At 52.3% G+C, this 14,902-nt stretch overlaps 7 protein-coding genes and 1 non-coding gene across 8 annotated transcripts in view; 3 read left to right on the plus strand and 5 right to left on the minus strand.

Moving 5' to 3' along the window:
• Window positions 1-893: 893 nt before the first annotated feature.
• Window positions 894-1,571, minus strand: ATEG_07587 (uncharacterized protein; the record flags this gene model as incomplete). The annotated part of the gene is made up of 1 exon (XM_001216208.1): window positions 894-1,571. The coding sequence occupies one exon, from the start codon at window positions 1,569-1,571 to the stop codon at window positions 894-896; it is 678 nt and encodes a 225-aa protein (XP_001216208.1).
• A 3,423-nt stretch (window positions 1,572-4,994) lies between these two features.
• ATEG_07588 (putative NUDIX domain) lies at window positions 4,995-5,525 on the minus strand (the record flags this gene model as incomplete). Its single annotated transcript, XM_001216209.1, has 1 exon — window positions 4,995-5,525. One exon carries the CDS (start codon window positions 5,523-5,525, stop codon window positions 4,995-4,997), a length of 531 nt encoding a protein of 176 aa, XP_001216209.1.
• An 842-nt stretch (window positions 5,526-6,367) lies between these two features.
• Window positions 6,368-7,370, minus strand: ATEG_07589 (uncharacterized protein; the record flags this gene model as incomplete). Its single annotated transcript, XM_001216210.1, has 2 exons — window positions 6,368-7,195; window positions 7,347-7,370. 2 exons carry the CDS (start codon window positions 7,368-7,370, stop codon window positions 6,368-6,370), a joined length of 852 nt encoding a protein of 283 aa, XP_001216210.1.
• A 1,333-nt stretch (window positions 7,371-8,703) lies between these two features.
• On the plus strand, window positions 8,704-10,124 carry ATEG_07590 (NAD(P)-dependent oxidoreductase; the record flags this gene model as incomplete). Its single annotated transcript, XM_001216211.1, has 3 exons — window positions 8,704-8,959; window positions 9,017-9,510; window positions 9,582-10,124. The coding sequence occupies 3 exons, from the start codon at window positions 8,704-8,706 to the stop codon at window positions 10,122-10,124; spliced, it is 1,293 nt and encodes a 430-aa protein (XP_001216211.1).
• A 503-nt stretch (window positions 10,125-10,627) lies between these two features.
• Window positions 10,628-11,353, plus strand: ATEG_07591 (class II fructose-bisphosphate aldolase; the record flags this gene model as incomplete). The annotated part of the gene is made up of 1 exon (XM_001216212.1): window positions 10,628-11,353. One exon carries the CDS (start codon window positions 10,628-10,630, stop codon window positions 11,351-11,353), a length of 726 nt encoding a protein of 241 aa, XP_001216212.1.
• Window positions 11,354-11,607: 254 nt separating this feature from the next.
• On the minus strand, window positions 11,608-11,679 carry ATEG_10504. The gene has a single exon. It is a non-coding gene; the product is annotated as a tRNA-Ala (tRNA).
• Window positions 11,680-12,082: 403 nt separating this feature from the next.
• sdh2 (succinate dehydrogenase iron-sulfur protein subunit SDH2) lies at window positions 12,083-13,084 on the minus strand (the record flags this gene model as incomplete). Its single annotated transcript, XM_001216213.1, has 4 exons — window positions 12,083-12,406; window positions 12,455-12,606; window positions 12,659-12,914; window positions 12,980-13,084. 4 exons carry the CDS (start codon window positions 13,082-13,084, stop codon window positions 12,083-12,085), a joined length of 837 nt encoding a protein of 278 aa, XP_001216213.1.
• A 1,744-nt stretch (window positions 13,085-14,828) lies between these two features.
• The window catches only part of ATEG_07593 (polysaccharide lyase family 1 protein), a gene marked incomplete at both ends in the record, with an annotated part of 1,510 nt that continues 1,436 nt past the window's right edge, over window positions 14,829-14,902 (plus strand). Inside the window, one exon of the mRNA XM_001216214.1 lies at window positions 14,829-14,900. Within this exon, the coding sequence (XP_001216214.1) occupies window positions 14,829-14,900 (72 nt within the window). The remainder of the gene's footprint in view (window positions 14,901-14,902) is intronic.

A 14,902-nucleotide genomic window follows, 5' to 3' on the forward strand; every position in this document is an offset into this window, starting at 1 on the left:
AAGCAAGTTCAAACCCACTGATATGCACAGGATGAGCTGTCACGGAGCTAGTGCGCCCGTTAATACGAGGCTCTCTGAGCCTCTGCCTTGTGGGCTATGCCATGACTAGTAATGGACGAATCAAGCGGGGCCTGGCCGAAGAATTTGGTCAAGTCGATCCTTTCCAATGGGGGGTCAAATACGAGGTAGGCAAAGCCCCCTGGGTCTTCCTTTGTTAGCGTCAGTGCCCATCACCTTGGCGCTGCTGAGCCGAACGCCCTAGGCTCAGCCTTGCACAGGAGATGGTATTGGAACTGCGGTGGACATTGGCAAAGGGTCGTCAGATTGAGTTGTAGCCGTAATAAGCATAATTGAGCGGGACCAGCAGCCATTGCGTGTTGCTAGTCTACTATTCGTCTAGGTTGTCAAGACAGACACTCTCTAAACGCATGCTGCACTTTGCGCTGTGAGCATTTGAAGTGGTTGTTTCAACGAGAACTAGTATAATGAAAGATTGCATTTTCATTCAAACCGCCGATATATATTCAATGCAGCGTCATTGAACAAAGCCATTGAACAAAGCCATATATTCAGTTCTCCGTGCTTACCAAGCAGAATACTGGCCACCTCGTCTATGGGAAGCTAAGCTCGAGAGACGGTCTTCGATTCCGGTATATCAAATCCTTGAAAAGCCCAGTACTCACTTTCAGATCCAAACTCCAAATCGATTTCTATTAGACTAAGTTAGATTAGCCTGAGTAAACTATAAAAGAAGTTCGATTCGCTGTATGGATTCTTCCTGTATGGCTTTGTCCCTGGGATAGGATTTTCTCAAAAGCATCTAATTTCAGATAATATTTCCAGTCTCTCCGGAACGCCAGGTATATCATAACATAAAGGGTCGGGCACCAGAATCACTTTAAGGAGATGTCATTGTCTTGACTCTGCTGTCCAGTTGCAGGTGTGTTGCCAGTCGTTGTTGGTTCTGCTTCCTTTTCATCTGGGTCTTCTTGTTTCCTGTCCTCGTTCTTCTTCGGGTCATTCCCTTCCGCATCACTCCCCTCCGGCGACGCCACAGCCTTGAAGTCCTCGATCCGTCGCCCGTTGTCATAGATCGGCGGATTTGCTAAATCTGAAAAAAAGGGCCTCGGTCCTTTGTCGAGGCAGCTCATCCACGAGTACTGTCCAGCCACCTGCCGGTCCGCCCGCGGCTCCCTCCGCACATAGAAAAGCCTCCGCTTTTGAATAATGTAATGGATGGGTCGCTGGGTGCTGAAATCCTCGGAAATCTCGGTGCGAAGTCGCTCGTCGCACTCGTCGAGGAAGAGATCGAAACAGATGTACACGATATTCGGAGACCCAACCATCTGAACGATGTTCAACTGTGTACTGAATCCGGCCGTTTCTTGTTCAACTTCCCGGAGTAAGGTAGTGCAGAGTATCTGAACTAGCGACTGTGACCAGGAGATGACCTCTGCCGAGCGCCGGGACTTATCACGATGGTACTTGGCCCGGACCACGCACCGCAAGGTGAGGTGCTCCTTCAATGCTGCGCGAGACTCTGGAGCGACTTGGACTTCCATGCGTGCCATGGCAGCGACAGTATGGATGTGGATGGTTGATCGATTAAAGGAAGTCTGGCTGAGGAGGATGTCGATGTCACGGTGGAAGATACATCCAACTGTCGGTATGCGCCTTGTAGGTCACGTGGAGGTGCCCCCGCGCATGCCCCACCTACTATATATAGCCTCAGCGCTTATAGAACATTGAATGAGAAAGTAGGGAACGTTTCTTTCGCAAGTATTGGAAGATAGCCCTCCATGAGAGGACAGATTTAGCGGGTGAACAGATGCATGTGCCATCTGGAGCTATCGGAATTGGGAAAGAATATCTAGTGGGAAGAAGGGAGCAAGAAGCGTACTGCATATATCCATTGTTTGTCAATGCGCATAATCACAATGCTCCTGCCCAGACCAGAGATGGAGAACAGACCTCGAAATCCTTCAGACAATGAGGAACGTAAACATTTTGAACATCAATGCCATGTCAACCTTCCAAGTGGTGGGCTGGGATATGGAAGAAGGCTTTGGATTTCTGGAGGATTGGATGGTTCCCGAGTCCGGGAAACGTCCGCTTAAACTAAGGTTGAAGCCAGCAATGTGCTAGTGTTGAGAGGCTCTAAGTCAAGCTGGGAACGTTTCAAAGAGATATGGCCAGTAAATTGGCCAACAAACTGGGCCTTCTTAACAGTGTGGAAGAGTGAATTGTTCCCGAAGAAGAGAAATCCATATGAAGATCACAGACTATAAGGTCTTCGCATGAAACTGAACTCAGAGCAATAAATTTCAAAAGAAAAGCTTTGGAGATCCATACATGATGGAAATTAAAACATAAATGTGTACAGCATCCTTAATCTTGATTGACATGTTCTCTGTACACCTCCTCGGCGGCACTCAAGCCTTATTCACGCACCATAAAGTGCTAGAGTAACGAAAAACACCCCCCGACTGAGTGATGAGGACCGGAAGCTTGCTGAAATGTAGACTTAGCCATGCTGAATGTGTGTAAGTATGGATCTTCTGCTATGGTTGGTGTATGTATCTACTTACTCTGGTGTGAAGACGTATCACGTACTCCAGTCACTGAAACCAGAGCTGGAGCCCGATGAATAGCCAGAGTCACCGTCACATCGCTGACATGGCTCGGGACTGGTGTTATCGTGGGTGGTCTCTCTCGTGGCAGGATGCGGTGTTCCCACTTGCCGGTACCCACAACGCTGTAGACGGACATGCATAAGACACCCCCGGATTGGGCAAAGAGTATGGTAATAGTCGCACATGGTATTCTCTCGCTTGTTGGCTTAGGATTTTAAGGGACGGCCTCGGCGTCTCGTGAAGTAGAAGTAGATATATTGAGGGAAATGGCTGGCTGGCTGGCTGTTGTGACTATCATCGTGACAGAGACGTTGGGAAACTGTTGCCTTTAAATAGATCGAAGGGCAAGTGTTCTACTTTGCTTCAAAGCCGCCTGCCTCCTGATCCCGCATTCTGAAGATGCGCCTGAAGTGCATTTCCTGCGCTAAAGAATGGTGAGTTGGTAGCTGGCGGCTAGATTTGCGGATCAGTAGAGCGCGCGTTTGATCAGAGCCTATAATTCCATGTAGACGGGGATCTATAGGGATGCAACTGCGGCAACTCTGGTTTCAGCAGTCGCCCTCCTCACTACGTAATGGCGATAACTATGGAACTAAAGATATCTCCCAATAGAAGGTCAACATCTAGTCTTACTAGAGTTACTCCTTTCCATGTGATGGCGCCAACTATAGTGATGGCAACAATTGGCGTCAAGTGATTGTTTCCCATTTTGTCGTGATTCAAAGCAATCAATTTTTTGACAATCCAGATCGGCTCGGTGAACAGTGAAATCTCATCCTTCTAGACCTCATGGCTGTCATGAAGTGCGTCTTATGAGAAGTTCATCTTTCATGGACGCAGGAGAGGGATTGAGGATTTAATCGAAGTCTCAGCCTCATGATCATTAGCCGCCCAGTTCTGGGGCTAAAACAAGTTCATATAGGCGACATCCCAAACCTATCCTTGACAGGGTGACCGGGGAAATACGCTGGTCTAGAACGACTACCTGTGCGAGATGTTTGGCGCGCGGTTCGGTGGTACTCTCTATTGGTAGCCAGACCTTCTTCTGCCGGATCGTTCACTGTTGGACACAGGACAAGTCGCGGCGGAATTGGCTGGTTAATCGTGGTGCTCCCTGATCCCGACTGTCCGCGGGATCTTGCGGTGCAGGACCTCAACATGATGAGTTTGGGAGGTATAGAGCGGTCGGCCTCCGAATGGCAACAGCTGCTGGAGTCGGCTGGTCTGGTTCTAGGGAAATTGTGGATTAATGAGGAAGGTCCGAAGCATGCGACGATTGAGGCTATCTTGCCGGGGTTCAAGAGTGGTAGACTTTGAAGATGTTGGCCAGGTCTATCTCCAGTAGATAGTTATATTCTTTTCATCCATTGTGCGAGATCTATATGTAGGGCCTCAGGCAGCAACTCCTGTTCCCTTGTGTTCTTCCCCCTTTCTTCTTCATTCCTTACTCTTTCACTTTTCACACTCTCCATAAAGACTTGCAGTGTCTTTTGATTTTGATTCCAGCCTGTCTACATAACAGTACTATGGCAAAGACGCCATCCTTGTCCACAGATCTGGGTCTATACCTCATCTCTCCAGCCAGACGCTCTGGCGAAGCTTACTCATGTTGAGAACTATTGGTAAGTTTGTCAAGTCGTACGTGATATATTGACGAACTGACGTCGTTCTCTACGCCTAGTCGTGCATTAGAACCGGCTTCGACGACTGAACCACGAGACTTCGAGACAGATGGATTTGCGACAAAGAGGAGAATATTGATTCCCTAGGAATGGGCTCCAATTTCACTGCCTCTGAACGAAGTCACACTCTGTCGTAACTTGACTGGTCCAACCTGGGCTCAAACGCAGGTCTCCGTCAGATGCTCGTCAGCTCAGGGTCCCCTTTATATTCCATTCTCAACTTGGGTGGGCTGTGTTGTATCCATTCTTTGGGTGCTCGGCGTCCTTTGTTATATGTATTGCTTGGGTTGGTGAGATATGGGTGATATACTGGTCATGGGTCTCTAAAGAAGCCTCATCGATCGTTTCTTACGGCCACCAAAACCGTTTTCTGGATTTCAACTATCTATCACGGAGTATTGCAGACAAAGTACATCAAAAAGATAAACAGAGAACTGCGAGATCTTGGAAATTTATAGCCACATCCCTCCAGTCCTCTCAACTCCGTACTCCACGAGAAGTCTTCAAATCCCGTTTTTCTTTGAGATCCTGCTAGCTATAGAACAGATAAACCGCAAAAATTGACGTTTTGTCGCCCTTTATGAGTTTTATAGGTGACAACTTTCTTTGTTACAGCTGAACGGCCCCAAGTTTTGGTAGCGGATATATCGATTACCTGTCCTAGCAAATGGACATTGCCTCAACAAGTATCCACTAACGCAATCGCCTTCTGGAGGACAGTCCGATCATTCTGGAAGCTTAGCTTCTGCACTGCCTCCTCCAAGGGAAAAAACAGGGCACTAAACTCCTCCTCGGCCTCCCCAACAGCTCCAGAAACCCCTTCATCCAGCGCAGCAATATACCACCAGATTATCTTGACATCGTTGGTTCCTTCTCCGCCCAGCTGTCGCATGGTGACCATGAACGGCTCAGTAAGTTCCGGGTACGCGCGAGGCTTGTCGGGCATGTGTCCCTGTTCGTCCCTCGGAGGCGCACGAGTTCTCATCGTGACTGGATGGAGATGGGCTGAATAGCCTGTCTCTTCGCGAAGCTCACGCAGCGCGGCTTCATGTCGGGATTCACCGCAGTTGCGACGGCCCTTGGCGAGAAGCCATTCGTTCTTCGCGTGGTAATGGATCAGGCACACCTTCTTCTTTTGAGGGGAGGACAAGTCGAACAAGACTGCCCCGCAGCTTTCGACGAATTGCTCCGAGGTGTATTGGGTGGTCATGTTTGGTGAAGTTGCCGTGATGGATTGCTACCGTAGTCTGGAAGTCAGTATCCGCCTGAGAACGACTTGGATGAGAGGGACGTACTCACAGGGCTCATCGAAATTTTCTGGTTCTGCAGGGTCGGGTCGGGTTTGGAAAGTTATAGACCGCTCATTGCCAAAAGGACACTCTAGTTTGATCTTTGTTAGATGTGGGCACCTCCCCTCCACCGCACGTTAAACAATACTACCAGGACTGCTACTACTTTTTTAGAAATATTAAGCATCAACCCTTTGTATTAGTAGGTTACCTGTAGGATATATCTGTAATGCTGCTAGTTTACTAACGAAAAATGTAAGTAATAGTCCACAGTCTCAAATCTGAAAAAGGCGGCTTCCGGTGAGCAATGCGTAAGAGCTCTTAAGCCGGATATGGACCATACAGGGCTCCATTAGTGTGTTCACATTTGGTGGCCTAGCGGTCATTTGTGCTTGACAATAGCACACTGTCACAAAGCTCCTTTCTTGCGCCTTCCAAGACCCATCCTCTGTTAAGCCGCTAGCAAAAGTTCATCCTCGGAAGCTGCAAGGGTCAAGGCTGTTATCAGCATGACGAATTCTTTCATGTCCTCCGGGTATTGGGTCCTCCACGGCCCGAAGGTGCGCATTCTTAAATGCGACCTAGGGGTCACTGGCCCTTTGCCTTTGAGATAGTCGAGGTGATCTTCATGGCATGAGGCGAAAGTGGCATAGATGCAATGCCGATTTTGGGAGATCAGGACTCGGCTGGAGACCTTGTTAATTCACGCTATTAATATGAGAGACACGGCTCACTGCCTGTTAAGGTCCGGGTCCTGATGCCGTTAATCCACCGCAATCGCCCGTTCCGCGGTCTCGCCCGGGGCGGCCATGGTAGCATAGACTTCAATCATAAGGCGGTTCTCCATCAGCCATCCGAGCATTTCAGAGGCCTCTTGCATCTGTATGGCCTCCTTGCGCTCACTTCTCGTGCGCGCCTTGACCTCAACGATGGCGATGGTCTTCTTGGAGATTCCAGTGCGCATCGCACCATCGGTGAATGCAGTGCCAACCAGTATCCGCAGCTGCTGAACTCGCATCCATGTATCCCAGGCAATGCCGAGCTTCCTGGAAAAAAAGATCATTGCATCGACGTATGCCTTGTTTGGTCGGCATATTTTGGCAGAATGCAAGAAGACACACCATCCAGTGCGTTTTGACGATGAGGTGTTCCATCGGTCCCATAACGACCGCAACATTACGAGCGTCCGACCACGAGTATGTCGTTGGGTTAAGTTCTCGTAGCTGGAATTGATGTCTGCAATGAAGTCCAGGCCTTCGAGGTCCCCCTTGGCGGAATCCTGCTTAAACTTCCTGCCGAGCTCTTTGAGATACTCGTGGTTGAAGCGCGACGTGGCCGGGTCGTCCTTCCACACCCGGGTCTCGGTGAGCTTTATGAACGCCTTGATATTACAAGGCGAGGACGGCCAGGGCGTGGCCGATAGGAACCAATGTGCAGAGTGCCAGCATTCCTTCAACGCGATCAGGATGGCGATGATCTGGTTCGTGTTGCTATAGCTGATATGGCATTGGTCGCGAAATGTCCAGGCAACGGGGATTCGATGCGCCTTCGCGTAATTGATGGGGCCTTTCTTCTGGAGCCATCGCTCCTGCTAGGAGTCAATGGCAGTTGATATTGTACTGCGTCATCGGTGGTAATGAAAGGTGAGGCCTTCTGAGCCACCTGCAGTGGGCAACTCGCCGAATGAAGTTGATCGCCTGCAGACAATCGCGTAAGGCGGCCTGGTTGCCGTCAGGAACCACAGCATGCCACTCCCTTCTCGCCATGGTATCTCCATTCTACCGTAATGACCATCTCGCCATAAACTAAAAACATTCGCTCATGTTCTTGAGAGTTGCCGTGGGGTACATAAGCATCAAGGACGGTATTTCGAGACCAACCTGATGGAGATTGTCTCGGTATAGATGCATGAACTCCTGATGCAGCCATACTCGTCCACTGGAGGCAATCCCGCAAAGCCAGTTGCAGATCCACGATTCGGTACCTCACATTTCCGTACGGTCTGTTTTGTTTAAGGGCGTAGAAAATAGCCTCCAGCTGCTTGAAGACATCGGACCTGCGTTCGGATGCGCTGCTCTGAACCCCGGCTGCATAGTCAGCTCTAGGAAAAGCGCGATATTCGCCGAGGTTGTCTCTAACGGCGTGTCTGACAAAAACCACAACTGAGGCCGACGCGACAGATAATTGTCTTTCTCAATCAAGGTATTGCCCGGCGTCTCTATAAGCGTCTATATAGTCCGCAAAATTAGCACTAGAGACTTCTACTGTGAGGGCGTACTGGTCCAAGCAGTCACTTACCTTGCCTAAGCCCATATCATCTGTCAGAAACCCGTCTCGCATCTAGAACATCTCCACCAAAAACATGAGAAAGATCGCGAACAGCTGGTACGGGTAGAGCGCACGCAGAAAGCCCATCTCATCCATATAGTGGGCCAGTTGTCCTAGTTTAAGGGCCAGAGATCAAGATGCAGATGCTCAAGCACATATCATTATCCACATCCACGACACCTGTGCTTTCTGAGGTTCGGCGTGTTCCATGATTGATGACTGGGGATGCGCTCGCTATTTGCTTTTCTCTCGCTGCCAGGTGCTCCATGTATTCGTGCAGCAATAACGCAAAGGTGCGGGTATAGCTGTGCTCTATAGCAACCATACCAGGATGCTGCGGCGACTCCAGAGATGAGCATGACAGAGAGAGAGTATAAGAAATGACTGCAGTATATATGATCAAGAGGAAAGATCAGGAGGAAGAGAGAGGGAGAGACCTCCTATTAAGACCCTACGGAAGAGTGACTCCATTGCCCAACGCACACCCATCACTACACCACCGTCACTCCAACATCACCATCACCAACAAACAAACCAGCAGTCACTCCCGAACAGCAAGCAATCAACCATCAGTCAATGAACGAATGAATGAATCCCCCACGTTCTGACCCCCATAATGAATTTAGCCAAATGTCCGATCGGACCGACTCCGACATCCCACCTCGGCTTGCATCCCGCGCATCATCACCGATGCTTTATTAACCGCGCTCATGGCCTGTAACTAACCCCCACGATTATCCTTCACTCCTCATTACTCATACTCAATTCACCATGTCCAAACCCGCTGTTGGCTTTGTCGGCCTCGGAGCCATGGGCTTCGGCATGGCCACCCACCTCGTGAAGGAGGGATACCCCGTGCACGGCTTTGACGTCTTCCCCGCTTCCGTGCAGCGCTTCCAGGCCGCGGGGGGCATTCCAGCCGCGTCGCTGCGGGAGTCTGCAGAGGGGAAGGACTTCTACGTGTGCATGGTGGCGTCCGCGCCGCAGGTGCAGTCGGTGCTGTTTGGCGACGACGGGATCGTGCAGTGTACGCCAGCATCCATACAACCACCTCATGAGCAACCAAGCTGACAGACAGGAACAGACCTCCCCCCCAACGCCACCCTCCTCCTCTGCTCGACCGTCGCCGCCTCCTACGCCCAGTCCGTCGCGGCGGAGCTGCGCGCCCGCAACCGCGGCGACATCCGCTTCGTCGACTGCCCCGTCTCCGGGGGCGCCAAGCGCGCCGCCGACGGCACGCTGTCCATCATGGCCGGCGCGCCCGAGGAGGCGCTGCAGAGCGGGCGCGCGCTGCTGCAGGAGATGTCTGCGCCGGGCAAGCTGTATCTGGTGCCGGGCGGGATCGGCGCCGGCAGCAACATGAAGATGGTGCACCAGGTGCTGGCGGCGATCCACATCCTGGGCGCCAGCGAGGCGATGGGGCTGGCGGCGTCGCTGGGGCTGGAGGCGCGGCCCATGGCAGAGAAGATCATCGGGTCTGATGCGTGGACGTGGATGCATGAGAACCGGTTTCCGCGGATGGTCGAGGAGGACTGGAATCCGGGTGCGAGTGCGGTGACGATTATTCTGAAGGATGCTGTACGTGTCCCCTTTCTCTTCTGACTGCGATGCAGGTTTTCTCAGTGAAGCGTGAGAACTAACGAAGGCAGGGCATCATCACGACCTCCGCGCGCGAACACCACTTCCCCACGCCGCTGTGCTCGACCGCAGAGCAGATGTACCTGGGCGCGCTGGTGCAGGGCTGGGGCGCCAAGGACGACTCGGCGATGGTGCGCCAGTACTTTGCGCAGCCCATCGGGCAAGTTGCAGCGACGGCGGCGGATGCGCCGGCCGCGCAGGAGCTGGTGCTGGACCTGATGCGGGTGGTGAACCTGGTGGCGGCGGCCGAGGCGATCGCCTTCGCGCGGTATCTGAAGGTGGATCTGAAGCAGTTTCACGGGCTGGTGGCTGAGGCGGCCGGCGCCAGCCGGGTGTTCATTACGCAGGGCCTGGATATGATCGAGGGCCGGGTGGGCGCGAACGCGGAGACGGTCGATGCGGCGGTTGCGCGGCTGGAGAAGGTGGTGCAGAAGGCGCGCGATCTGCACTGTCCGTTACATTTGGGCAATGCGGCGCTGAGCGTGCTGTTGCTGGCGCGGAGGGCTGGATTGGGTGGTGAGGGGAGTACGAGTGTGATCAAGGTGTGGCAGTGATGTATACATACATAGAATGAAATTTATCCATTGTTCGAGTACATACGTTGTGAACACGGTCCTTGTAGACTACGTAACTACAATATATCTAGCGAATCTAATTCCATCTAATTCCCCTATTCACTGGGTAAAGACAAGACAAGACCAGAACAGCCGAGCTGGATGAATCCATCCGAATTGTGCACCGGAGCAACTCCGGCCTCGGCCTCCCCGCCGTGGGGTACTACTAACTAGTATATGTACTCCCTCCATACGATAAATAACTTCCCCTCTGCAGTCCTACACAGCGCACAACCATCTTTTCCTCTATCCTCTCCTCTCATCTCCTCTTCCTTCCCCGTCTTATCCTCCACTACGCCAAAATGCCCCTCACCAACAACCGCGCCGTGGCCCTCCTCAACCACGCCGCCACAAACCACTACGGCGTCCCCGCAATGTGCTGCTACAACCTCGAGGGCATCCTCGCGACCGTGCGCGCCGCCGAAGCCAAGCGCTCGCCCGCCATGATCCTCCTCTTCCCGTGGGCCGTGCAATACGCCGACGGACTGCTCGTGCACGCCGCGGCGGAGGCCGCGCGCAACGCCTCGGTGCCGGTGACCGTGCACATGGACCACGCGCAGACGCCGGAGATGATCCGGCGGGCGGCCGACCTGGGCGGCTTCGACAGCATCATGGTGGACATGTCGCACTACGAGAAGGCGGAGAACCTGGCGCTGACGCGCGAGCTGGTGGGCTACTGCCACGCGCGGGGCATCGCGACCGAGGCGGAGCCGGGGCGCATCGAGGGCGGCGAGGACGGGGTCGCGGACACGGCGGACCTGGAGGGCCTGCTGACGACGCCCGAGGAGAGCGAGGAGTTTGTCGCGACGGGGATCGACTGGCTGGCGCCGGCGTTCGGGAACGTGCATGGCGAGTATGGGCCGCGGGGGATCCAGCTCGAGTATGAGCGGCTGCAGCGGATCCATGCGCAGGTCGGGGACCGCGTGCGTCTGGTGCTGCATGGGGCGGATCCGTTTACGCCCGAGATCTTTGCCAAGTGCATCGAGTGCGGGGTGTCAAAGATTAATCTCAACAAGGTGCTGAACAATGAGTATGTCCGGGTGCAGCGTGAGAAGGCGGGCAAGGTGCCCTTGACGGCGCTGCTGGAGGAGGCGACGAACGAGATGCAGAAGGCTGTGGAGAGGTGTATGGACATGTTGAAGTCGACGGGGAGATATCCTAGCGCTTGATGCATATAGATTACCGCGTGTATGTGACTTTTTGCAGTTGATATAGATTGATGACTGTTGCATATATATACTTCTATGGTGTTGTTCATTTCCTCCAGATGGGATTCCTTAGGCCACACTCATCTCATTGTACACAAAAGGACAGATTTACATTTGCAATAAATGAACAAAAAGAATGAAAGAAAGAAACAGTTGCAAGTCATAGACAGTGAGTGTATGCAAAAGTGAAAAAAAAAGGTGAAAAAAAAAGAAGATGGACACATCGGGAATCGAACCCGAGACCTCCTCAATGCGAATGAGGCGTTATACCCCTAAACCATGCGCCCGATCTATATATTTGCGGCTGCTTATTGTGGTAGAAGAGACAGAGTTTAAGGAACTACTAGTTACTTATAATATGCATCGCTAACACCATTGATTTCATATTCACATCATCAGACAGTATAGATATGAGCAAAGTATGGACAGAATTAAAGTAAAGTACCTCAAGAAAGATTACCCGGCTGATCCATCTTCCGGACATGAATTCGTCCGCTTCACTGCCGCGCCAAGATCCGGACTTTTCGCAAGGGACAAAAGGTACATCCAAATGCAGTCGTATAATATCACAATTTACACCTATGAAACATCCGACAGGCTCCTCACCAACCGAGGGAATAAAAGCTAGTTACAATCGACAAAGAAAACACGAAAGAAAGAAATGCACTACAATCACAGCCTTTTATGCCTCTAATGAGCCGCCATCATCTTCTTGATCTCCGCAATCGCACGCGCCGGGTTCAGACCCTTGGGGCAGGTTCGTGAGCAGTTCAGGATGGTGTGGCACCGGTACACGCTCATGCTGTTGTCGAGCGCCGCCTTGCGCTCGGCCGTCTTCAGGTCACGCGAATCGGCCAGCCACCGGTACGACTGGAGGAGAATGGCGGGTCCGAGGTACTCCTCGCTGTTCCACCAGTACGAGGGGCAGGACGTCGAGCAGCAGGCGCACAAAATGCATTCGTACAGACCGTCCAGCTTCTTGCGGTCCTCGGGGCTCTGACGGTACTCCAGACCCTATGTCTTGTTAGAACACTCCAACCAGGCACATCCAGAGACACTTACATCCTCGGGCTTGGTGTCGTTCTGGAGATACGGCTTGATGGACTTGTACTGCTTGTAGAACTGGGTCAAGTCGGGCACCAGATCCTTGACGACGTAGGTGTGAGGCAGAGGGTAGATGCGAGATTCCTTGGCGGTATCGGTGGGAATACGGCCTATGGCAGTCAGAAGGATGACCTCAACCAGACGAATCAATGTCGAACGTACAAAGGCAAGCCAGGGTGTTGACACCGTCAATGTTCATGGCGCAGCTACCGCAGATACCCTCTCTGCAGCTGCGGCGGAAGGTCAGGGTGGGGTCCATCTCGTTCTTGATGCGGATGAGGGCGTCCAGCATCATAGGGCCGGTCTTGTTCAGGTCCAGGGAGTAGGCCTGCATGGTGGGCTTCTCGGCGGGCTTGTCGGGGTTCCAGCGGTAGACGTGGAAGGTCTTCATCCGGGGCTGTGCGGAGGGCACGGGGTCCTGGTCGACGTCTTAGACTGGGTCCTCGAGGAATGATTCGAGAAACATTGATCGCATCAGCTTACCTGGCTCTGGGCCTCCACCGTCGCATAAGAACGAGCAAAAGCGGCGGGGCGGAAGAGTGGCCGCGAGGAGGCGAAGAGGCGAGAAGTCGTCCGAAGAGCAGACATGGTGATGCGCAGGAGGAATCCGGGGAGACGAAGGAAAGGTCAGTGGTGATGGTCCGAAGGCAATGGCGGATGGGAGAGCGGAGAGGAGACGGAAGCACAGGGCGAGACAAGTAAGGAACAGCCAGCCAGCGGCAACGAACAACGACGACGAGGAGGAAGACGGGATGGAATGATGTTTTGTCGCCGTGCAAAGTAACCTCGGGTTGGGCGGTCGGCAATGCGCTGACTCAGCTGCCGGGGGCCAATCACACGGGGGGTAATTGCAAGCGTCGGGGAGAGACGGATAATCATATCTATACATACTGGTTATTACATTGTATATATTGTCTATTTTGTTCTGATTCCAATGATAACAAGTATGAGAAAAGACATATACCATGAGTATACTACTTCTCTATCCTTTTCCCAATTGAGTGGCTGATGTCACTTCCGATCGGCCGTCCCGAGGTGTCGTGTGTGGCCTGACGGGTGAGGCACCAACACATGAATGCACAGACGCACGTGATACGTACGAAGTACACGTGACATACCACGTGATCACCATCCTCGAGTCAGCTCTCTGTCTCTCACGATCTCAGCTTCTACTACTACCAAGTACATACAGCTGGACCTCTTGTTCCATTGAGCGATTCGATCTCAATTAAGCAACAATTTTCGTATGATAGATCATACGCGATGATGGCATTTTGTCCCTTTCTCAGAACACAGCGTTCTATTCGCTCTCAGTGGACAGTCCAACGAGAGTACTGACATATCATAGCATCATTTACGAATACTCTTCGACCAGGACGGCCCCTGAACTGGGCTGATATCTACTTCGTACAGCACTACCCCTTAATGAGTGAGGAGTGAGGCGGGCTTATCAACAATCAACAATGAACGTCTTATCTGGTCAATCTGAAAATCGATCAAATCAATACTCGTATACTCCCAACTCCATACGAGGTGATGGGATGAACATTATCTCCGACCTCATGGCCCACTGTGGACAGAGTCTGCACTGTTCCTGAGATCCACTGCACACTACGGAGTACACTCCGTACCTGTACTCTACGCCCATGCATCTCGGTCAATCCCATCAATTCTCGGAGAAATCTGTCCATGGAGTACGTATGCCGATCATAGCTCCAAGGAACGAAAGCATCAGATAAACATCATTTTTCCAGTATTCTCAGCCCAGCTCCATCGATCATCTCGGGACTTGTCCGGCCAAGACGGAAGAATTGCTTGATTGTGATCCGTCGACCAACATGTTGCTTTAGGCTCGCTGAGCTAAAACGCCGTAGCGGATATCGTGAAACATCGTCCTTCCCCCAATCACCCCACCGGCCGTCCATCGTCCATGGCCTCGATCTCTCTCCGAGGCACCTGTTCATGAACGGGGCATCCAAGGTGGACGTCCGATGGGTTCTTTCAATTAACATAACCACTTCCAATCACTCTACAACAGACGCCGGAACCATCCACATGGCCCGGCACAATGGAGCATCTACCCCCGGTGGGTTATGTTTTACTCTGCAGCATCCGTCGCATATCATCGAATTTCTTGGGCGTTTCACCTCGATATCCGCCCAATTTAACTCTGCAGTAGACTCCCCCAAGGCTTAAGCTTACCTTATTGCAAGTCCTCCCACGTATATAAACCCCGGAGCCCTCCGTTTCGGCTTTGGTAGTCCAGCTCCAACCCATTCATTCTTTCCTTCTACCCCTGTCCTTCTTTACCCTTTCGTTTGTCTCTTCCGTCATGAAGTACGCTTCGCTCTTCGGCGCCGCCGCGGCCTCTCTGGTCAGCACTGCCGCGGCCGTCAGTGTCTCTGT

The sequence above is a fragment of the Aspergillus terreus genome, genomic scaffold (assembly GCF_000149615.1).
Source record: "Aspergillus terreus NIH2624 scaffold_11 genomic scaffold, whole genome shotgun sequence".
In the NCBI taxonomy this organism is placed as follows: domain Eukaryota; kingdom Fungi; phylum Ascomycota; class Eurotiomycetes; order Eurotiales; family Aspergillaceae; genus Aspergillus; species Aspergillus terreus.